Source organism: Ochotona curzoniae, unplaced genomic scaffold (genome assembly GCF_017591425.1).
Source record: "Ochotona curzoniae isolate NIBS_2020 unplaced genomic scaffold, NIBS_Ocur_1.0 contig_3819, whole genome shotgun sequence".
Lineage (NCBI taxonomy): Eukaryota > Metazoa > Chordata > Mammalia > Lagomorpha > Ochotonidae > Ochotona > Ochotona curzoniae.
Window position 1 is genome coordinate 6,666,091 of NW_024466004.1, and position 23,309 is coordinate 6,689,399.

At 53.1% G+C, this 23,309-nt stretch overlaps 2 protein-coding genes across 4 annotated transcripts; both read right to left on the bottom strand.

Moving 5' to 3' along the window:
- Positions 1 to 1,102: 1,102 nt before the first annotated feature.
- TREML4 (triggering receptor expressed on myeloid cells like 4) lies at positions 1,103 to 12,539 on the bottom strand. Of its 3 annotated transcripts, none has more exons than XM_040983345.1 (7): positions 12,451 to 12,539; positions 9,243 to 9,354; positions 8,828 to 9,151; positions 7,517 to 7,592; positions 6,166 to 6,281; positions 3,436 to 3,488; positions 1,103 to 1,832 (listed from the first exon to the last, which is right to left on the bottom strand). In XM_040983345.1, the coding sequence occupies exons 2-7, from the start codon at positions 9,298 to 9,300 to the stop codon at positions 1,590 to 1,592; spliced, it is 870 nt and encodes a 289-aa protein (XP_040839279.1). In that variant the 5' UTR covers positions 9,301 to 9,354; positions 12,451 to 12,539; the 3' UTR covers positions 1,103 to 1,589. The 3 variants fall into 3 exon arrangements, with proteins under 3 accessions (XP_040839279.1, XP_040839278.1, XP_040839280.1); XM_040983344.1 differs by lacking the exon at positions 12,451 to 12,539 and adding an exon at positions 10,588 to 11,173; XM_040983346.1 differs by lacking the exon at positions 12,451 to 12,539 and having other exon boundaries at positions 8,828 to 8,963; positions 9,243 to 9,328.
- On the bottom strand, positions 11,270 to 21,370 carry TREML2 (triggering receptor expressed on myeloid cells like 2). Its single transcript, XM_040983343.1, has 5 exons — positions 21,041 to 21,370; positions 18,539 to 18,856; positions 14,161 to 14,569; positions 13,217 to 13,323; positions 11,270 to 13,038 (listed from the first exon to the last, which is right to left on the bottom strand). The coding sequence occupies exons 1-5, from the start codon at positions 21,099 to 21,101 to the stop codon at positions 12,944 to 12,946; spliced, it is 990 nt and encodes a 329-aa protein (XP_040839277.1). The 5' UTR covers positions 21,102 to 21,370; the 3' UTR covers positions 11,270 to 12,943.
- Between the last annotated feature and the right edge of the window lie 1,939 nt (positions 21,371 to 23,309).

Sequence of the window (23,309 nt, forward strand, 5' to 3'; positions counted from 1 at the left end):
TAGGGGTTTCCTCGCGGCACCTGGCTTACCCTAGCATGTGCACTGTGGGATGCAGGCTTTCCCCTACCAGGATCCCTTAGGATCCTATCTTCTTCCTTAAATCCTCTTCTGCTCAGCATCTAAAGGATTTATATGCTCAGCGTCAGAGTCCTTCCCTCCTCCTCTGGGTCCTAGTCGCTCATCTGGCTCTGAACTCCCCAGCTTAGCTTGTCCTGCAGGTTCACAGGAAGTGATTACTTCAGTCTAAACTCTCCATCTTCCTCCCAGATGGGTTTTCTCTTCTACCTTCTCTTCCACCATCACTCTCTGGCCATCTGCCTTGCCTTGCTCACACAGGCTGGACAGTTCTACAACTCACCATCTCCCTGCCTCTCACCTTCTCTCTCCCACACCTACCTCCATGTCTCTGCCATCCTCCTGGCTCTCATCTCTTCTCCAGCTTGGTGGTGGCAGCCCCATGCTATCTCCTCAGTGTCACTCCCAGGTCTTCAAGTTACAGGTCCATGAGCTATGTTCACATCAGTTCCTGTTTAGACTTTTTAAAAGATTTGTTTATTTTTATTGAAAAGGCCGATTTACAGAGAGAGGGAGAGATAGAGAGAAGGATCTTCCATCCACTGATTCATTCTTGAAATGATCACAGTGGCTGAAGCTGAGCAGAAGCCAGGAGCTTCCGGGTCTCCCATGCAGGTGCAGGGTCCCAAGGTTTTGGGCCGTCCTTCATTGCTTTCCCAGGCCACAAGCAAGGAGCTGGATGGGAAGTGGAGCAGCTAGAACATGAACCCATATTGGATTCCAGGATTTGCAAGAGGAAGATTAGCCAATTGAGCCATTACGCCAGGCCCCCAAGTTTCTCCTTTTAATGGAGTTGAACAGGTTACATGTTTTACTCTTTATGGCATGTGCTTTCGAGGTCTTACTTAATCATCTTTCTACACCCTGATGTCCTAAAAACTCCTACTTCGCTCTAAACACTTTTTTGTTTGACTGTTCATATTGAGGTTGACCACCCTCCTGGAGTTTATTCCTTTGTAAGATATGAGGCAGGAAACTAATGTAACGAACCAGCAGACAGAAGATCTTTCTGTCTATCTGCCTTTCCAGGAGACGCAGAAGGAGCAGGAATGGGCAGCATATCTCAGCCTAGTTTGGACGTCTCACAAGGACGGCTAGGGTTGGGGCTTCTCAAAGAGAGGCTGTGATAGAGGAACTTGCACAATCCCTCAGGATTTCACAGCCTTGGGTCAGGAAGGAAGTGACAGTCTCAGTGCTGGGTTACTCAGAAGCACTGGGTCCCAGACCCCGCCATCCGGTTGGATTCAGTTCCAGTAGCACTCCCTTCTTCTTGGCCCTGGAAGGAAGGGGACGGAGCAGGTGTCCAGAAAATCACAACCCCCCACCCCACCACTGCAAAGTCTGCCCATCACAGCCGTGGCCCCAGGCTCCAGTCCTTGCCTAGTTAGGACTCTGCTTGGCTTTGCTGCTCAGCCCTCTGCTCCCTCATCATTTGTAGCAGTCTTTGCCACTAGAAGGCACTCCAAGGCTGGCAAATGAGCTTAGCACCTCCTGAGCAGGTGGCAGGCATTCAGTCACTGGTCAGGAAATTCTGCCTGTGATTCCCAGGCACTTGGTCTCAGGCAGCGGGTCTGGGGACCTGGAGATTTGCTCCTCTTCACACTGGTGTATTCCACAGACAGGATGAGGTCTCGGGCGGGCTTCATGGTGCAGTAGATGTTGGCATAGAGGGGATCCTCAGGGCTTAAGTGAGTGAGTGAGGCGTAGTGGATGGCTTCTGTGAGCTCCTCCTCATAGGTCGGCTGCTGATCAGCACCCTAGAAATCAAGAAAGGCAGACACAAGCTGTGTGCTCACCTTCTAGGTGTCTATAGCTGGTAGAGGATGGGGTGAGAGATGCAATGTGGGACAAGGTGTCGAGTCTGCAAAGACTGTGGAAAGAGGTGATTCCCAAGGCAATAACATCACCATCACAGGCATGTCTAACAATGACCTGGGGTGTCTGGCACATCAGTGAAGACGCAGCCTGGGAATGCCCACAGTTCCTATGAATGCACCTGAGTTTGAGTCCCAGCTCCACTTCCAGTTCCAGACATCCTTTAACGCAGCAGAGAATGGCTCAAGTACTTGGTCCCTGTCACCTATATGGGAAACCCAGCTTGAGTTTTTTTGCTCCTGGCTTCCGTCGGGGCCCCATTCCTGGCTATTACACTTGGGGGAGTGAACCAGCAGATATAAGATCTATACTTGTCTCTGTCTCTTTCTTATTCTCCCTTTCAAGTAAAATGAATAAATGCATTTTAACATTAAAAATGAAAATATAATATACTAGGACTAAAAGCTTTGATACTCCTGGAAACTTGTTTGAAACATAGAATCGGGTTCCACCCCAGATCTAGTAAAGCAATCTGGGGGGAGGGCAGCAAACTGTTTTCTTATTTTTAAAATAGATTTATTTATTTACTTTGAAAGGCAGAGTTACAGAGAGAGAGAGAGACCTTCCATGTTCTAGTTTACTCCCTAGATGACCTCAATGGCCAACACTCAGCCAGGTCAAAGTCAAGAATCAGGAGTTACATCCAGGTTTCCCATGTGGGTGCAGGCGCCCAAGAATTTGGGCCATTTCTACTCCTTTCCACAGGCCGTTAGAAGGGCGTTGCATCAAAAGTGGAGCAGCCCAGAAACAAACTGGCACCCAGATGGGATGCTAGCTTGGCAGGCAGCAGCTTGACCTGCTAAAGCACAAGGCCAGCCCTAGCCACCTGTCTGAATCAGCACTCTACACACTCTCAGGTGTGGGTTGCACTAAGTAAGGACATTTGATGGGCTCTGCATGGTAGCCTAGTGGCTAAAGTCCTCGCCTTGCACTTGCCAGGATCCCATATAGGTGCTGGTTCATATCCCAGCTCCACTTCCCATCCAACTCCCTGCTTGTGGCCTGGGAAAGCAGTCAAGGACAGCCCAAAGCCTTGGAACCCTGCACCTATATGGGAGACTCAGAAGAATCTCCTGGCTCCTGGCTTTGGATCAGCTCAACCCTGGTCATTGGCAACCATACAGCCCCAGGACTCACTGAGCACGTCACTTGCCGTGTGATGTCTGTTCCCACCAGTGGACAAGACCCTCTGACTGGCCCATGACCTGTGAGATATGAAGCGCTGCCTGCTGTGGAAGTGCTGGTCTGGGGTTTGACCCACTAACTAACTCTCTCTCCCTCTCAGAACTGAACTGAGAAATGGGGAAAAGGAAGCACTCAGGCCACGAGGCAGCAGGGGCATGCTCAGTCAGCACTGTGTACCAAGGTCTAGAGCAGCTAGAGACAGTACGCAGAGGCTGGGAAGTCAGCAGAAAGCAGCAAGAGCGCATGCTCACAGCCAAGCTGTGATTCTCTGGGTCCCAGGGATGAGCCAGGCCTACTCACGGTGGGCTCCTTCAGCACTGAAAGGCTGCAGACATCCAGGGCTCCATCTTTACCTGCCAAGAACACAGAGTCAGCTTAGGGTGGAGGTCTCTGCCTCCAATGGAGATAAGGCAGACAAGTTAAGGTCCTGGCTGGGCAGAAGGTCCTGCTCCTGCTTGGGGACAGACCCAAGTGCCCCACATAGTGTCCTGGGAAGCTAGAGGTAAAGTAACAAACTGCCAAGGTTGGTTTGCATAAAATAAGAGAGCTTCATTCAAGGTGCCTGAAGGTCCCAAACTTAGACCTCCGATTCAAAGATCAACCTCCTTAGCCATACAGGAGTTATGCGTTTCAGTTTTGAAGCAGGACTCTTAAGGCAAAAAAACACAGCCGATGTTACAATTACGAGTATTCTCACACCCGTGCATTCGCATGTATGCTCTAGAAATCGAACCTCAATAAAGAACGCACAAAGCATTTGTCTCTTCTACTTGGTTGCTCTACTAAAAGGTTATTGGGATCTACTAAATCTATTGGATGTCATTTGAAAAAAAAATAGGTACACAAACTGTACAATCCCCTCCTCCTGGGGGTTTTGATTGCTTGAAAATTAAAGCCTATGAGGTCCAGCATAATTATTTTTCATTCAACACATTTCAATCACGTTGTTGATTGAAACACCCTTAAGGCATATGGTTAACACACACACATAGGACACAGACACCAAGCCAAGGTCAGTAAGAATAAAAGTGAGAAAATATGTAGGATTCATCCACAGGGACTAACTGGGGCAGGCGCTTGGCACAGTGCTTAAGACACTGACTGGGACACCAGCGCCCCATAGGAAAGCGCCTGGTTCCAGTCCCAGCGCCTCTGCTTCTTCTCCAGCCTCCTGCTAATGTGCCCCTGGAAGCAGCAGGGGATGGCTCAAGGGCTTGGACTGCTGCCACAAAGGAGAGATGCAAACTGGGATCCAGGGCTTGTCAGCCTGGCTGCAAGAACCAACAAACAAGAATGCTCTGCCCGTCTCTCTCTTCTTGTCTCTTCCATTTGAATCAATTAGTAATTGTTGGAGAGACTGATCTGAAAAACCTTGTACAAAGTGCTATAGACTTCACACACGATTAATGCCAAAACTTAAAAAAAAAAAAACACCTTGAGAAAGTCCTTGAAGTGCTTTTAGGAGGACATTCTTTTGTTTTTTCTTGCTTAATTTTTAAATTGCACTGTGTATATTGAATGTGTATAACGTGATTTTGTAGGATTATGCAACCCTTTGGAGTAAGTGAACATAGTCCTCATCTCATCTGGTTCTCATTTCTCCTCTTGTGACAAAAGCAATTCTAACCTATTCGTTTAGCAAAGACCCTGAACACAGAACACTATCATCCACCTCATGTTGCAAGTTAGGCCCTTCTGCTTGTTCATCCTGCACATTTCCTGTTTTCTACTCTTTGACCTACAGCTCCCCGTGTTACCCCTGATACTTCAAGGCCTTCACATTTTTCTATGGCAGCAATGAGTAAAACAATACTGCTAGGGCTGGAATTGCAGTATAGTGAATTAAGCTGTTGGTTGCAGTGCCAGCATCCTGCAAGGGCACCAATCCAACTCCTGGTTGCTTTGTTTCCCATCCAGCTCCCTGCTTGTGGCCTGGAAAAGCAGTTGAGGACGGCCCAAAGCCTTGGAACCTTGCACCCGTGTGGGAGACCTGGAAGGGCTCCTGGCTCCTGGCTTCAGATGGGCTCAGATTTGTCTGTTGCGGTTATTTGGGGAGTGAATCATCAGACAGATGATCTTCCTTTCTGTTTCTTTCCTCCTCTCTGTACATCTGACTTTCCAATTTAAAAAAAAAATGAATAATGTTATAAAGAAAAGAAAGAAAGGCCTGAATTGAGCTCCAGGCTCCTGGCTCCACCTGGTCCAGTCCCAGCTGTTGTAGGCATGTGGGGAGCAAACCAGCAGATGGAATTTTGCTCTCCCCCTCCAAATAAACTATCCAAATGCAGAAATGAAAATACCATGAATTATACAAAGATATTGACAATAACAATATTATGTTTATCCTTTATGAATTTTAAAGTTTTAATTATGCTTTGAGAAGCAGAAAAGAAACACAAAGCAAGCAACATCTTCCATCAGCCAGTCCACTCCTCAAGTTCCCATAGAAGCCAGGGCAGGATCAAGCCCAAGCCGGGGTCCTGGAACTCAACCCACGTCTCCCACACGGGTGGCAGGAACCGAAGCCCTTGCGCCATCACCTGCCTCCTCCCAGGATGTGTGTTAGCAGAAAGCTGGAGCTGGGAGTGCAGCAGGGCTCAGCCCTAGGCACTGCAGTATGGCACACACACATTTTTATTGGTGTTTAAACTGCTAGACCAAACAGCCCTCTTTACATAATTTTTTCTTTAAATCCTCATTCAAAAATCAAAAATTATGGCAAAAATCCATAAGACTGTAAGTGGACAGCAGTGTACCTAGGTTTAGGCCCATTTAACATTGAACTGAACTGACTTTGGGTGTGCTAAGCGCCAGCATCACAAGACAACTGGTCTACCTGTGGGAGCCAACCACACACACACACACACACACACACACACACACACACACACACACATACACACACACACACACACCCCATCTGCTGGGTAGAGGGGAAGAGAGCTCCCAGAACCCCAGAGCCTGGGTTTCCCACCCCCCAACTCCCGACTGAGTACCAAGTGGTCTGCTCAGAGCAAGGCAGGGGCTCACCTTTCCTGGTTCTTTTCTGCTTTTTTCTGAGACCCAGGACCACAAGGAGAGCCAGCAGCAGCAGCAGGACGGTCACCACCACACCCGACAGCACAGACTTCCCACTGTCAGGGGGCCTTGGGAAGAAGGGTCGGGCTGGTGGTGAGGACGGGTGGAGCCAGCCAGCATCACCTCCTGCCTGGAGAACCTTCCCTGCTGTGGTTGTCACTCTCACAGCCACAGACACCCACCCACAGACACCCCACCACAGCTTCCAGCCTCTCCCCAGAGCCTTGCCCCTCTCCCCGCCTGATCACCACGTGGCCACAGCGGCCGGTGCTGCCTTGGGCTAGTTTCCATTCTCTGGAAGATGACTATGCTGTGATATCACAAGTCTTCATGCCTTCCCTTTTCTGACTTCTGTCCCTTAACATCCATCCCTCCTGGGACTCCGTGACAGGGCTTGCAGTTACTCCTCGCCAGCACCCTTGTCCCAGCTCCTTCGTGCATCCCTGCTGTGGGCTGCAGGTGGTTCTCAGAGGAGTCACCATACTTCACTGCAGGTAAGAGGCACATTTCTGGCATTCTGTGTTAGGCAAAGGAAAAACACCCAGGGCGACATCCTGCCACCCTGTCACAAGCTCCTAGGGGACGTTTCTGGGGCATTTCAGTTGGGGGATCAGTTCTAGAGACACCTCTCAGCTCAGGCTACTGGCACCACTTAGCATCTGCTTAAAGGAACAATGGCATGCCAGAGGCGGAGTTTGTGATCTGAGATGAAGGTGAATGAAGAGGGGGAGGGCAAGAAAGAGATTGCCCTGCCCAGAGTCTGGGGCCTGGAAATGATTGGGCAGGTATGAAGAAGAAAGCTGGGCACACAGGAGGCAGGACCTACCAAGGGTGCCTACCAAGCTCTGCTGCTCTCACTGAGATGTAGCAGCCGGATGCTATGGCTCTAGGCTCTCTGAGCCCTCACAAACACCTTCCAAGCCTGAACGTCCACACGAGAGCGGCCTCATCCCAACGGTACCGGGAGACCCTTTGGGTCACCACACCCAGGTGTCAGCAGGAGGTTTATACACCTGACAAAGGCCAGGGATGCTGCCAAACATCCCAAAAAGCACGGACACTGTCCTTCAGCCAAGAACAATCTGAACAATCCAGATGATAACAGGCCAGAACAAACAGCCCCCTGTAAGGTGGGAACATCACTGCAGGTGCCAAAGCTAAGGTTCGTTCAGGCAAAGTGGCCAGTATGACCCTGTTTCATCCTGCACGAGCCAGGTACAGCAGTAGTGGGCGGTATCTGATCTTGATTGGCAGAGGGTACAATAAAAGAAAGGCTCGGGAACTGGAGGGTGTGCAACAGTACCTGGCATTGACAGGGCTGCTGGTAGAAGCCAGGGCTATGGTCTTCCAGGCATTCCTGGTGGAGGATGGGACGGGAGCTGGAAGAGACAAAAGTGAATGGAGCAGCCCTCTGCTCACCCACACCCCAGGGCTTCCCACTTCCAGTCCCCAACCCCGGGAGCAGGCGGCCACCTGGGGCCCTAGACCAGGGGTGAGCTCTGGGCAGGGTCGCAGCACCTGCAGGAGGCACAGCAACCATACTGAGGGCAGGAAGGGCCACCGTGCCGGGAGCTCTGTATGGCAAACCACATTGTCACCTGCATGTTAGGTCAGCTGTGCCATCCCTTTTGCTGCTGCTGTTTCTGAACATGTCACATTTTTAATCTCTGATGCTTCCCTCCACCGTAACCGCATGCCTTTCATGTCTTCCCTGGATAAACTCCCGCTCAGCCACAAAGTCAGGTGGTGACACCTCCTCCAAGGAGTCCTCCCTTGATGCAGGAGCGTTCCCTTGACCTTCTTGGTGCCAGGAGAGTTCCCTCACCAAGACTCTGTCCATTTGCTTCTGTGATATCCCTGCCTCCTGCAGTGTCACTCTTGACTCACAGTCTGCCTTACTGGCTCCTCCAGCACGGAATGGGATTTCAAAGGTTTAAGGCCCCGTTCCAGACCCTAGACTAGCCCTGGGCCCTCCAAGGAATGGGCATGGAGCCAACGCTTGGGCAGTGAAGCACTGACCTGTTAATCCCTCGAGTGCCCATTTGACCAACAGGCTGGGCAGGTTGAGCCTGAGGGAGGGATCCAGGGGTTGCAGCCTGGACCACACGTAAATGCAGGACCAACTCTGCAACTCCATGGGGATTCAGGAGGACCACACGGAACCTCAGATGTGTGGTAGCTGTAAGCATCCACTTAGGCTCCATAACCAAGACGTCCATGGTCAAGACAAGAACCCAGGCCCCCCGTGGAGCTCTAGGCCACCACACATCTTGCATTGCCTCTCAGCATCCCATCTCCCTCCCTCTCCACCTGTCTCCTATCAGTCCGTGGTTTTCAGCTTCACACCCAGTTAGTTCCCTTGTGTGAGAGGCAAAGGGTCAAGGTCAGGGACAGGGATGTCCAAGACTGGACGATGAGCCAGCTATGCTGACGCATGGGGGAGATTTCAGATCACTCTCTAGGTGACCCTGGGCCACATGCCTCCTTCTCTGCTCCCCTCCACATACCTTATTTCCAGAATCCTCTCCAGCTCTCTCACCCAGGGGCTTCAGCAAGCCAGAGACAACCCGCCCTCCCCAATCCAAGGGGAACCAAGAAGGGAAAGCACGCACACCTTGAGACACCATGAGCTGGATGGTTCTGAGAGGGAATACTCCAGAAGACTCATAGACACCACACCAGTAGAGACCAGAGTCCATCACTGTGAGCCTCTTCATGGTGACGATGAAGTGGGCAGAGTGGTGGTCATCCTGTAGGGAGCACCGGGGGTCTTGTGCCCAGCTCTGGGAACTGTCCACCAGCAAGGTGCAGAGGTTGGTCCCTGTTTGCCTACACCAGGTTTTCAGCTTCGTGTGCTGCTCAGCCGAGTAGTAGCATGTCACAGAGATGGCCTCGCCCTCCAGTTTCTGCAGGATCTCTGGGATCTGTCCCCAGGAACCTAGGGGTGAACCCTCAGTGAAGAGAGCCCCTCTCCTCAGGCCCCCGTCCCCTCAGGGCATCTTCCATAGCGCCTACCCAGCCCTCCTCACCTGAGGCCTGGAGCATCAGCAGGCCAGGTAGCAGCAGGTGTATAGCCTCCCAAGCCATGGAGCCTTTTCCTGAGCTCGGGGATAAAGAGGAAAGCAAAGCAGCCGACAGGCCCTGGGGAGAGAGTGGGGGTGAACTGCTGAGCTAGGCAAAGGTTTCTTTGGGGGAGAAGCAGGCAGCCAGCGGCAGGAGGGCTGGCATCCAGCTGGGCTAACTGGGGCTCTGGGGACTCTAGAACCACTCCTGGGCTCCTCTGGACCAGCCCCTGCTGTCTCCAGCAAGCCACTTCCCTCCCACTGAGGTCGGGATGGGGAAAGCTGAGAAGTTCCAAGAAAGAACTAGGGTGAAACATTTCTACTCTCTCTCCCAGCTGCTCTACCACTTCCTTCACAGTCCGTGCTGTGCCCCAGAAAGTGAAGGCTGAAAGAAAAGCCAGTCTGACCAGAACCCCGAGTGCCACTGGTCACCAGCCACCAGAACTCAGAAGTTTGCAGGGGACTGAAGGGGAACAGGAGGAAGGAACTGGAGATGTCCTTCCAGGGGCAAGAGCGCAGTGAGGGTTCCCAGCAAGGCTAGGGGAATGCCAGGACGGGTTGGGGGTTTTCAAAAAACACCCCGGAAGGGGTGGGGCTCCGCAGCCACCTTTAGCTCTCTGCTAATGCCCCAGGGGCAGCAATGACAGAACTCAAGTACTTGGGCTCCTAAAACTGACCTAGCAGGCCTGGATGGAGTTTCTGGCTCCTAGCTTCCACTCCGCCCTTGGCCTGGTCCCCAGGATCCTTGGTGGCCTTTGGGGATATGAATGGATATCTCTCTAATAAGTAAGTATATTTTTAAAGGCATATTTATTTTTATTGGAAAGGCATTTACAGAGAGAAGGAGAGACAGAGAGAAAGAAAGATCTTTCATCCCCAAGTGGCCACAACACCCAGAACTGGGCTAATCCAAAGCCCCCAGCCTCTACCGGGTTTCCCACGCGGTTGCTTTCCCAAGCCACAACCAAAGAGCTGAATGGAAAATGGAGCAGCTGGGACATGAACCAGCAGCACCCATATGGGATCCTGGGCATGCAAGGCGAGGACTATAGCCACCAGGCTACCACACTGGGCCCATAAAGGTGTTCTTAAATCTCATGGAAAAGGAAACAAAAAGTTTATTTTGCTGCAAAAGCTTGAAAACCCACACACAGAGTTTGCATAACATGCCTGCTCCATGAATTTCCTGAAGACCCTACAACGGGGGGTGGGGGGGCTATTCCTGGCCTCAGAGCACCCCCAGCTCCCAACCACAATCCCACCAATCAAACACATCTGAAATAATCATCTTGGGTGAGCTCCAGATACTCACGGTTGGCACACAACAAAGAAGATCCCATGAGAAGTATGCCAGGGTAGATTCCCGGGACAGACTCTCAGATGGGTACAGGGGTTTCAAGTGCTCTGGAACCACCCCCTAGGGGAGGGGAAGAGCAGGAAGCAGGAGTGGACCGGAGAAGCCGGACTGCCTGGAGAGGACTCCAGCCTCTTGTGACAAGGTCTGAGGACAGGCCGAAGGAGCCTGCCTGCCTGGCTGGCCCCAGGGCTCCCATCCCTGAAGCCCTTGAGCACCTGTGGCTTCTGACCCTGGGCTGGATCCGAGGTGTAGGCAGCCCTGCTGTGTCTTTCCCCTCCTCCCCCGCCACTTGGAGCTGGGAGCAGGTGGAGGGAGGGGGTGGCTCCTTGGCACTCCCTTAGTGCTGAGCTCTGTGCAGGCAACTGTGGCACCTCCTCTTGTCCTTCCATGGATGTGAGAAAGCAAGAACAAGAGCCAGATTGGGACAATAGCTTGCCAAGGGTGCACCAAGATGAGCCTACCCTGGCGAGAAGGCCTCATCAAAGAGGCTGCTCCAAAACAGTTGAGAATGAAAGACACAGAGAAGAGATGGAAGACCCCCTCCCCAACCCCTGAAGCTCTCAAGCACAGAACGCAGAAAACAGCGGAACCAGAAAATCACCACGAAGCGATAATAATCAGGCATTAGCCGAGTAGCACGGGTCATTGTATTTTATCCTGAGAACAATCTCGAGAGGTAGGAATTATTATCACCCCCTTTCACAAGGGAGGAACAACAAGGCCCAGAAAGGGTTAGTGACTTGCTCAGGGTCACACAGTGACAGGGTGGCATCCCCGATCCCACCCCGGTTCCTTCCCCACCGGATATCTTGTCACTGAGCTCTCATGGAGGTTTTCTCCTCAGGAGAGTTAAGGTGGTGAAAAGAGCTCCTGGGGCTAGTTGTTGGCCATCCAGGGACAAATGTCACTGTGTGTGTGTGTGTGTGTGTGTGTGTGTGTGTGTGTGTGTGTGTGTGTGTGTGTGTGTGTGTCCTGTATGGAACTGTCAGTTCCTAGTTCGAGTCTTGCCTCCACTGCCCCCTCGTGGACACAGGGAAGCAGTACCTCTTCCAGGCTGTCCCCATGCACGACCCCAGCCCCTATTCCTCTCCCCGTATTCATCCTGGATTGACCACACCAGCCGTCCACTGAGACCCTAGTTGAGTCTCTCTGCTGAATATGACCCTTGCCAACCCACAACCAAAGTGCACATGTCATCTTTGTCCCCAACCATGACTCCAGCAGGCTGAAGGACACCCTTGCCTGGGGGCCGGAATCCAGTTGGTGGTTTCGTCTTCACTGCTGACAGCTGGGCCAGTGGTCAGAGCAGCAGAGGTTAGGTCTGAGCTCACACTTGGGCCATGGAGCCCCAGCCAGGAGCTCCTTAAACACCTCCCCTCCCAGCTCTCACCTAGGCCAGTCTTCTAGGCGGCAGGCAGTTCCAGTTGCCTTCATTGTGTCACAAGTGGGGTCCTCTCTCTTTCCAGGGGTCAATGAGCCCCTTGGGGAGTGGGACAGTGATCCAACTCTTTTTCTCTGCACCATGGCCTCCCCACCAGCATCTGTGGGGTGATCCCCCTCATTCCAGGGCCAGGGTCTCAGAAAGCCTGGAGCGTGGACTCAGCTAGAGTTCCCTCCAGGAACTCGGACGTGTGACCTCAGGTGCGTGGCCTGGGAGAGAGATCCCCCAATCTGAGGAGGGGCACACCACAGGGGAGGGACACACATAGCAGGAGGCAGCTGTGGAAAGGTGTGCCCTGAAGGCTCCCTGGGCATGGGGGATCAGCAGCCTTAGTCAGGGCAGAAGACATCAGGACACCCAGACTGACAGGTGCCTACCTGCTATGAACCCAGCTCCGAGTCACTGTCCCTCTCCTCTTCCACAACAGGGTCTGGGGACACTCCTGCCTCTGGGGCTCCTGAGTCCCTCTTTCTTCCTCTGCAGGCATGCCATGTGGGGAAGCTGAGGGCTCCACGGTTCCAGGTGGGCAGAGGGCGGCTCCGGCTGTGCCCCACTCTCACCTTGGATGGAGCATCAGGAGAGCCATTCTCCATCAGTCAGCAGCATCTTGGGGGCTCCACTGCCCTCAGCCCAGGGCACGGCAGCTAGAGCAGCACACGGCACCCCTGGGATACGTCCTGCAGGACCCCCTGAAGGTTGCCTGTTGCTGAGCCCTCCTGGCAACCCTGGAGAAGGCTTGGCGGGGCCAGGGATGGGGACCGGACAAGGTGTCCAAGAGCACCTGCAGAGTTCTTCCAACCTCAGCCATTGTGCACATTTCCCCTCATCCCCAGCCTCCTGGGACCCCTCCAGGAGGAGCTCCCACTGCAGTTATGTATTCTCAAGCCAAGCTAGCTTCTGCAGGAGTTCTGGTCTTCTGGACGGGGCCCTCCAGGGCCTGGCAGGGTTGCGACAAATGCTATAGCCTGCAGAGAAAAATGGGAACTGAGGACGGGTACCCTGCCCCACTCTAAGCACCGCAAAGTCCCTCTCCTGGCTCCACCTCTGGTCCCTCCAGCTCCTCCCTTTCCTGGCCTCTCCCTCTCACTCCCTTGACCAGCTGGGACCGCTGCCCTGAAATGCTGAGGGGTGGGTTCTACTCACTTCCCATGTGTCTCTTCTTCCAAAACCCGTAGACCACAATCAACATCATGGGCGCTGGGAGGAAGGTCAGGGCTACCACGAGCACTGTGACATGAAGATCCTGTTGCCTGAGGAAGTGGGGCAGAGGGAAGGAGATGAGAACCAACCCATGACCACAGCCGCGGTGTGCCCCACACGAGGGGTCAGTCCTGGGAGCGTGGCCTCCTTCCTTGGGGACATGATTGTGGTAGAGACAATCACTAACTCAGAGCTGAAGGTAAGATGCCCCAGGCAGAGGAAAGTCACTTCTGCCATGAATGCCCAAAACGTGTCCACAGCGAGGGCGGGGCCTCTGGGTGACCCTCGCTCTGCCCATGGCTGAGGAAGCCCCTCCCAGCGTGCCTGTGCAGCTCCAGGCCCCCACTACTCAGGTGCCCCTGTTGGCTTGATGCTTTCCTCTCATCCCGCAGCCCTCTGGGCCACACACACACACACACACACACACACACACACACGGCGGGCTCCTTCCACAGAAGACAAACACGAGGTGGCATCTAACTACCTCCCCTGCGGGGGAGCGTCTGACACTAGACAAGGCCCCGCCCATGCGCAGTGTCCGTGGGCGTGACCAAGTGCTTCTGGGAACCTTCCTTTCTTTCCCCTCATCTCTCCTCCCTCCCTATCACCATATCTCAGGGCCTGCCACCCCCGAGCTCCTATTCTCCAAGCCGCATCCTTGGCTGGCCCTATCCTCTCATTGCCCACCCCTGACCCTCTTCCCCAGGACCATCCTTACATCACTTCCTCTCTCATCCTTTACATCTCTCTCATCCTTCACGTCACTTCCGGTCTCCTTCTGCTGCCTGGGCAACAAATCACGCCAAGCTCCTGATTCCTAACCCCTCCAGGTTTGCTCAGGCACTGAGAGCTGGCACATATCCGCCCGCACATCCTTCAGCAGGTACCTGAGGGAGGGCAGTCTGTTTTGACACTTTACTGTGGTGGGCAAACTGGTGCTGAGGCGCCTGGGCTTGGTGGGCAGCAGGGCCTGGCTGGCAGGAGAGTACCGCTCCCTAGTACTGCTGGGAGCTGTGGTCATCACTGTCCGTGACCCCATGGCCCTCCAAGGCCCCACGGTGGTGATGCTGCCATCGGTGGAGCCGTGGCCTGTCTCCGAGCTGGGCCTTGTGGTCTGGGCCACAGAGGAGGGTGGGAGTCCGGTCACGGTGAGCCGTCCCGAGGTGAGCACTGTCACACTGGAGGTGAGGGAGGCCCTGGGGTCTGATGTGGGGGCTTGAGTCATCGGGGCAACACCGCTGCTCTGGAGGACGTGGTCCAGGCGCGTCAGAGGGATGCTCCTCTCTGTGGTGGAGGCTGAGGGGTCAAAGAGGGAAGCATGTTAGACTGAAGGAGGTCTCAGGACCAGGAACAGATCTTGTACTGTCCCTGCCTCCTCACCTCCATCCCCCAGACAGCTGTTAAGATGGGAAACTGGGGGTAGGGACTGTCCTCTCGGGCCGGGGTCCTTTTTTTTTTAAGATTTATTTATTTTTATTGCAAAGTCAGATATACAGAGAGGAAGAGAGACAGACAGGAAGATAGTGACCGCAACAGCCAGTGCTGTGCTGATCCTGAGCCAGGAGCCAGGAATTTCCTCCAGGCCTCCCATGCAAGTGCAGGGTCCCAAGGCTTTGGGTCATCCTTGACTGCTTTCCCAGGCCACAGGCAGGGAGCTGGATGGGAAGTGAAGCTGCCAGGATTAGAATTGGCGCCCATCTGGGGTCCTGGCACTTTGAACACAAGGGCTTTAACTGCTAGACCACCGTGCCGGGCCCCTGGGGTCATATTCTTGGACTTTGGGCAGGCAGGTGTGGATATGTCTCAGAGAGGTTGGCTAGGAAGGAAGAGGCAGGTGTAGTGAGGAAAGGAGAGGCTGCTTCTTCAGTAGACACTGCCCTGCCCAACCGCCATCTCTCCTGGCACTTCCCAGACCCTCCTCATTTCTGACAGCCGAAAGATTTTCTCTAAGGGGAACAGAAGGACAATTCCACCTCCACATAGTCAGCTATTAGAGTCCAGAGATGAGGCAGGGAGGCAGCAAAGACCCAAAATTCCAGACAAAGCAGTAAAGATAGGGACAGGCATCTTCCTCAGGCACATCTCAGCCAGCATCTCGGTCCTCTGCTGGCTTTTTTCTAGAAGCCTATGGATGATGAGAGAAGAGAAGGGGTGGGCAGCTTGGTCTGCCGAGAGGACTGTACCAAGCCTGAGCTCTCTGAATAAGGTGGGTGGCAGAGGAAGAGACTGGCCTGGTGCTGGCTCTGCCACAGCCTCCCGCTCAGCAGCGGATAAGACACATAACCGGCTGCCTCAGAGCCAGCTCCTGGACACCCACCTCAGGGCGGTCTTAGAGGGCTGGCCTCAATCCACAGATCACTTCCATCACAACCATTCCCTTCACCTCCTTCCCACCCCAACTCACTAAGGTGCGTAGGAGAGAGACGGCCAGCAGGGGGCAATGAAGAGGCTCTCCAAGCCGAGCAGCAGGCAGCCTCTTCCACAGGTTCCTGGGGCCATGACACCTGGGCAACCTTGTGTTCCAGAAGAGTTTAGAATTGAGGTGAGGAACTTTTGGGGGGGAGGAGCATTCTAGTAACTGGAAAACACTGCAGTTAAACTTGTCTCAGATGGTCCTGCTGAGGTGCCAGGGGAGAACTGGCACAGCATGGTAGGGAAAACAAGAGAAGACAGAGCCATTTCACATTGGCATCCTTACAAAGATGGCTACGATGCGACTTCTGAACTGGAGAGGGGAGGCAGGAGACTGGGCCCCCCGTTTAGGAAAGAGCATTCTCCCCAGTCCAGACCTTGGGAGAACCGAGGTCAGGGCAGCAAGGACTGGGTAATAAGTCTCACAGGAATTGGTTGCATGGCTGCAGGCTCCTTCGCCAGCTCCTCACTCTTTTCATGACTTATAAATGCTGGGGTTGGGGCGAAGGGAGCAGCATGACGGTTCAGTAGGCTAATCCTCCAATTGGTGCCATCATCCCAGATGGGCACCAGTTCATATCTTAGCTGCTTCACTTCCCATCTAGCTCCCTGCTTATGGCCTGGAAAAGCAGTAGATGATGGCCCAAATACTCAAACTCCGGCTTCCACCTGGGAAACCTGGAAGAAACTCCTGGTTCCTGGCCTCAGAACGGCCCAGCTCTGGCTATTGTGACCATTTGGGGAGGGAACTGGTGGATAGATCTTTCTCTGCTGAGCCCATGGAATTTTTTTTTATATTGTGAAACAGATTTTACAATATAAAAAAAAAAATGCCATGGGCTCATGTCCTGGTTCTTGGTTCTTCTCTCTGCTCTTCCTCAAGGGAGACGTTTTATATCCTCTTGATTCTTTAAAACACTTAGTCAAGGGAGAATTCACATCCCATGAAACGTACCCATTCATAGTATAAAGTTCAGTCAGCTGTCGTATCTTGACGAAGTCCTATGTGCAATCAGTGTTCTACAATCAACACGAGAACATTTTCATCACCTCAGAAGGAAACCCTTAGCCCCCTGTCACTGCCCTGTGTCTGCCTCTTTTCCCCCTTGTCATCTGGGTCACCCACATAGATGGCAGGAGCCCAAACACGTGGGCCATTTTGTACTGCTTTCCCCAGGCCGTTAGCATGAGCTGGGTTGAAAAGGAGCAATCAGGATTCAAACAAGCACCCATATGGATTGCCAGGATCATAGGCAGTCACCCACTAGGACAAAATGAAGGCCCCATATGTGACTTTTTTTAAAAGATCTTTCTTTATTGGAAAGTCAGATATACAGAGAGGAGGAGAGACAGAGAGGAAGATCTTTCATCTGATAATTCACTCCCCAAGTGGCCTCAATGGCTGGAACTGAGCCAATCCAAAGCCAGGAGCCTCTACCAGGCCTCTCATGTGGGAAGAGTCCCAAGGCTTTGGGCCGTCCTCAACTGCTTTCCCAGTTCACAAGCAGGGAGCTGGATGGGAAGCAGGGCTGCCGGGATTAGAACCAGCGCCCATATGGGATCCTGACATGTGCAACATGAGGACTTTAGCTGTCAGGCTATCACACGGGGCCATACATGTGATTTAAGGTCTTCTGGTTTTCATCTGCAAAATGGTGACAGTAGGGCCCAGCACAATGGCACAATTGGCTAATCATCATCCCTTAAGCACTGGCATCCGATATAGGTGCCAGTTCATGTCCCAGTTGTTCTACTTCCCATCCAGCTCCCTGCTTGTGGCCTGCAAAAGGAGCAGAGGATGATCCAAAGCCTTGGGACCCTGCACCCATGTGGGAAATCAAGCAGAGATTCCTGGCTTCTGGCTTCAGATCAGCTCAGCTCAAGCCATTGCTGCTATTTAGGGAGTAAATCAGTAGCCAGAAGATCTTTCTCTCTGTCTCCTCTCTATAATTCTGCCTTTCAACTAAAAATAAATTAATCTTTTTTTTTTTAAATAGTGACAGTAATTCCCAGGAAAGAATCAGTAAAAGCACTTTGAAAACCCTTTGGCAGGTCCTGCATTGTGGCTCAATGGGTTAAGCTGTCAGTTAAACTCAAAAGTCCCATATAAGATTGTCTGTTTGAATCCCAGCTGCTTAATTTCTGATCCAGCTCTTTGCTAACACACCTGAGAAAGCCACATAAGATGGCCTAAGGACTTGGAGACCTGCCACCCATGTGGGAGAGCCAGATTGAGTTCCGGGCTCTCGATTTCAGCTCGTCCCAGCCCAGGCTGTTAGGCAGTGAACCAACAGTTGGAGGATCCTTTTCTCTCTCCCCTGCCCTCATCATCTCTGTTATTCTGTCTTCCAACTAAGTTAATCTTTTTCTTAAAGATGTATTTATTTGTATTGGAAAGTCAGATTTACAGAGAGAAGGAGAGATGAAGAGGAAGATCTTCCATCTGCTGGTTTACTCCCCAAGCAGCCGCAACGGCCAGAGCTGAGCCATTCTGAAGCCAGGAGCCTCCTCTGAGTCTCCCACGCAGGTGCAGCGTCCCAAGGGCTTGGGCTGTCCTCTGCTGCTTTCCCAGATCACAAAGAGGGAGCTGGATGGGAAGTGGAGCATCCAGGACACAAACCGGCACCCATCTGGGATCCTGGTGGTGTGTGCAAGGAGAGGACTTTCATCACTGGGCTACTGTACTGGGTCCCAACTAAATGAATCTTTAAAAAAAAGAAAGGATGGAAGAAGGAGAGAAGGGAGGAAGTGTCACACCAAACTGGTGGATTACTATTGTTACGATGCTTGATGTTTGTGGCCTGCAGGGCAGGGAGGCTGACCCATCCATCCCAGTGCCCAGCAGGTTCTCACCTGGGGACACCTCCAGCTGGATTCCCATCATGGGGTACAGCATCCCAGAGCTGTTACGCATGCACCAGTATCGACCTGAGTCCTGTTGCTTGAGGGCATGCATGGTGATGTTGACCACCCTGGCCCGGGCGTCATCTTGTAGCAAGTAGCGGGGCCCCTTCACCCAGAGCCGGGTGAACCCTGGCTCACATTTCTTCCTCCTGATTTTGCACCAGACCTTGCCATCCACACGGTTTTTGCGTCCCTTGTAGGAGCACTGCACGGACAGCGTCTCCCCCTCCCGGTGCTGCACTCTGGTGTACACGTCGACCGGAGGACCTGGGGAGACAGCAGCTCGTCAAGACAGGAGGAAGGCAGCTTGGACTTGAAAATAGTGGTGCGGGGAGAGAAAGGGGGCATGTGGCCCAGCTGTGGCGGAACTCGCAGTTTTGGGGAGGAAGTACATCCCTGCCCTAGGGAACCCCCTCCGCCCTGGTCTGGTGGGAACAGACAGACCCTGTGTGGCCAGTGCCCATTGTGACACAGGTGTCACAGGCCTTTCCCTGCCTCTCCCAACCTGATGGTGGAGACAGGGAATTCCCAGTCTAAGGGAGGAAACAATCAATGCGTAGCTTTCTCATAGAAAACATTTTCTAGGAACTTTGTGAAGACAGTGCAGATACAGGTGGGTCTTAGGATGTTCCAACACACCAGGACTGGAAGATTCTACAGTTACGTATGGTTTGTCTGCACCATCTTGTTCTGTGTGCCCAAGATGTGCCTCTTGCCCTCTGTAATCTACCATCTGGTGGGGAGACCAGGACATGCAGAGACCAGGACAGGGGCAGCGACTTGGCTCAGGGGACAGAGAGGAGACAGCTATGGTGGGATCCCTCTGTCTATCCACTGCAAGTTCATCAGTCGCTTATCTACTGCCATCCCAGAGCCTTTCACAAGTGTGCACACACACGCGCGCGCACACACACACACACACACACACACACACACACACACACACACACACAGTCTCTCCCTAGTGGTATGGAATACAAAACACACATTGTAGAATCAAAAATAGGAGTTGGGTTAACACCCTGGTTCCAGGCCTCAGTGCCATGCAACACCAGCATCCCATATCGGAGCACCAGTGCAAATCAAGGTTACTCTGCTTCCAACCCAGCTCACAGTTAATGTGCCTGGGAAAGTAGTAAGAGATGCCCCAAGTGGCCCAAGTCCCCTGCCATCCACATGAGAGACCCAGAAGGAGTTCCAGGTTCCTCACATTGGCCTGGCCCAGCTCTGGCTATTGTAGCCATTTGAGAAGTGACCCAGCAGGTAGAAGATCTCTTGTGCCTCTCTCTCTCTCTCTCTCTCTCTCTCTCTCTCTCTCTTTTTCTGTCACCCTTTCAAGTAAATCAAACAACATTTATCTCTGTATATATGCATAAACCCAGGCGGCACCACCACAATGTGGGCAGCTCCCTCACCCTCTGTGCTATTTTATCTGTCCGGAGGGAATCACATGGGCCTCCTCATAGGCTTCTGTAAGGATTACACTCCAGGATCTTGTCTTGAACTTAGTAGATACCCAAGGCTCAGTGCACACCGTTTTCTCCAATTGCAAGTAGTTTCCCAATGGAGAAATCAGAGAGAGCTATTATGATGCCAAGGACCCAGGAACCCGCAGATCTGTTCCAGTTTCCATTCTAGCAGCCACTACAGCCGGGCAAGGCTGTGGGTCAGGGAACACCTGTATGAGCAGCATAATGTCACCTGTCAACTAAACAGAGGGGCCCAACAGGTGTTGGCAGAGGTGGGTGGCTTAGGGAAGGGCCATGTCCATTTGCATCTTACACCCCTCTCATGACTCTTCCATTAGACTGGGAGCTAGATACACAGGGTCTGTGTCCCCAATAGACTCAGGCAGGGTTGTGGGAGAAGGCGGGGAGTACCTGAAAAGTGGGTTTTGGCAACTCCTACTACACCCAGAACTCAACAGGAAGTGGTAAGTTGGTTGCCATCGTAGCAAGGGAGGCAAGAATGGGCAAGGCCCCTTGGGAGCCTCCATAGCACTGGGGTGGGATAGGTTACCTTCAGAACAGGGGAGCAGGGACCGGATGTGGCATCAGCATTCTGAGAAAAGGGGAGTTCAAAGCGCTCCATGATGCAATGACTCTTGTCAGAAAAAGAAAAGCTTTCCCGACAGAGGCCAAGAACCAGTGAAGGCTAACTCAGGGTGCAGGTTCAGGCCCTGAAGGTGCCCAGCAGATAAGAGGGCCACGGTAGAGGGCCCTGAGCTTTCCATACCTTGTGGGGCCTGGCCTGGCTTTGCTGGGGTGAGGAAGCAAATTTGAGGACAGAACACGCCTGCTGATCTCTGATCAACAGCTGCTGAACCAGCCCCAACCCACCAAACTTGAAATGAGGTCACTGGGCAAGGAGAAGCAGCGAAAGAAGACCACGCTGGAAGGCCCACATAACCACTCCCTCCCCTACGTCAGCCCAGCTCGCTCCTTCTCTCACCTGAGACGCAACCCTGTGGCCACAGCAACAGCAGCAACAGCAGCAGCACCACGGGGGCCATGGCCCCATCCAGTCGGAGTGATCACAGACCCAGCCACAAAGGGCCAGAGCCCTCCGGGAATCTAAGGCCAGGGCACAGGCCAACGCAGGACATGTCACTGAGCCAGGCAGACCAGGAGCTGGGCTTTTAAAAGTGAAATTGCTCATTTAGGGAAGTGAGGCAGTGCAGGACCCACTGCCATGGGCAGACCGCAGGGGCCAGCTGAGCCTATCAGGAGGACCGCAGGGGTGGCAGTTTCCGCCCTCTTCCTCGGAACTTCAGACAGGTGTGGCTGCTCCACCCAGCGTGGGGCCCCCTGCCCAGGGGAGGCTGCTGGGGTTAGACAGCGTCCCCGCCCTTCCTGGGCCCCCTCCCTGGAAGGAGGGGTAGGGGGTGTCTCCTGGGTTGAGGCAGGGGTACCCCTGTGAGGATTCTGGGACCTCTGGCACAAACTTCTGGACTCTCCTGGGGTCAGAAAGCCGAGGCAGGATTCTCAGGCTGCAGAGGGACCCCTGGACTACACACACACACACACATACACACTCACTCACTCATAAAGCAAGTCCTCGTCAGTGCCCCTTTATTCACTCATTCATTGGCCCGATACATTCATTCTGAAGCCCAACGATGTGCCTTTCTCCCAGATCTCTGGGCTACTTGCCAAGGTGCCTCCTACTCATTGTGGCCAATAACCTCACACGTGCTGTCTTATTTTTGTCACAGTGGTTAGGGGTGGGGTGGGGAGGGGAAGGGAGGAAATGCAAATTGTAAGACTCAGAGCATCAGGGTTGTTATTCGGGAGGAGCTACTGGGCCCTCATCCCTGAGTAGTGGGGAGCACTCATACCTTGACTTCACTCTCTTACACACACATACTCTCCACACTCCCCGCCTGTGTGCCTACACACACACACGTTCTCCACACTTCACATTCTCCCCTCCCCCACCATGTGCCTGCACACACACACACACACACACACACACACACACCGTATGCACACACCCACCCCAGCTGCCTTTCTCACATCCTCTGTCCATCTCTCTCCACCTCCCCTCCTATAGTCTACTCACCCACCAGCTCTCTCTAGACTACTCCTTTCTCTGGCAGGCTTCCCACGGCCACTCCCCCAGTGCCTCCCCTCACCCACTTCTCAGAACGCCACGCCTCCAGAGCCCTTCCTTCCCTGGCCCCGGCCCCCGTCGGCACACAGGCATGCCCTCTCTGCTTCCTGCCGCTCAACCCTATCTCTCCTCTACAGCCAGTGACTCCAGCTGAAATGACCCAGCACTTGGCCCGAGACCCCGCCCTTCCCTTAGAATGCTTGGCACTGAAAATCAGAAGGCTTGACTTCTGCCATCCAGTGGCTGTGTCATCTCCTTCAGGGGTTGCGGGGACCACAAAGACCCCCGGGGCCACGTGGGTTCCCCTATTCACCTGCATCATCTTCCTAGAGTGCAAGTCCTGGGGCGAATCTGGCCATTGTCTTAAACTGAGCTTGGACGTCAAACTCCAACCAAAGAACTTTCATCTTTGCTGACCTCAAACTTTGTACTCTCTGGACGCAGTCATTCATGTATTTGTTCTTTTCAGGGTTTTTATTATTTATATATTTATTTCAGAAGGAGAGAGAGAGAACACTCTGATCTGCTCATTTACTCCGCAAAGGCCCACAATAACCAGGGCTGGTCCAGACTGAAGCCAGCTGCTGGAAATTAAATCCAGGTCTTTCACATGAGTGTCAGGAACCCAAGAGTCCACCTTAGCAACAAGCTGGTATCAGGAGCCAGAGAAAGGAATTGAACCCAGGTATTCTGAACAGGAAGTAGGGTCTTATCTGCAAGGCCCAAAGCCCACCCCCGTCTGTGCCTCATTGCTGTGTCCAGAGTGGGCACTGGGGATCTAAGAATGAGATGCACCTGTCACTCCCTCTCTCTCCGACCACAGAGGACGTGCTATGCTTCTTCATTCCTCCTTGCCTTGCTGACAGCTTCTCCCAGTCCACAGCTGGCTGAGAGCAGATGCTCCTCACCAACCCCTGACACACAAGGTGTTTTCCTCATCCCTTGCCTCCATAGGCACAGTGAAGGGCCCCTGGAGCAAGTGAGGGAGGCACTGTGACAATTGGGCCAGTTGGGACCCAACCACTCATTGGCTGGTACAGGAAATATCCACATCTCCTCCAGGGAATTTGGAAGTAGGTATCCAAATTTCCAGGAGGGAGGAGGATGG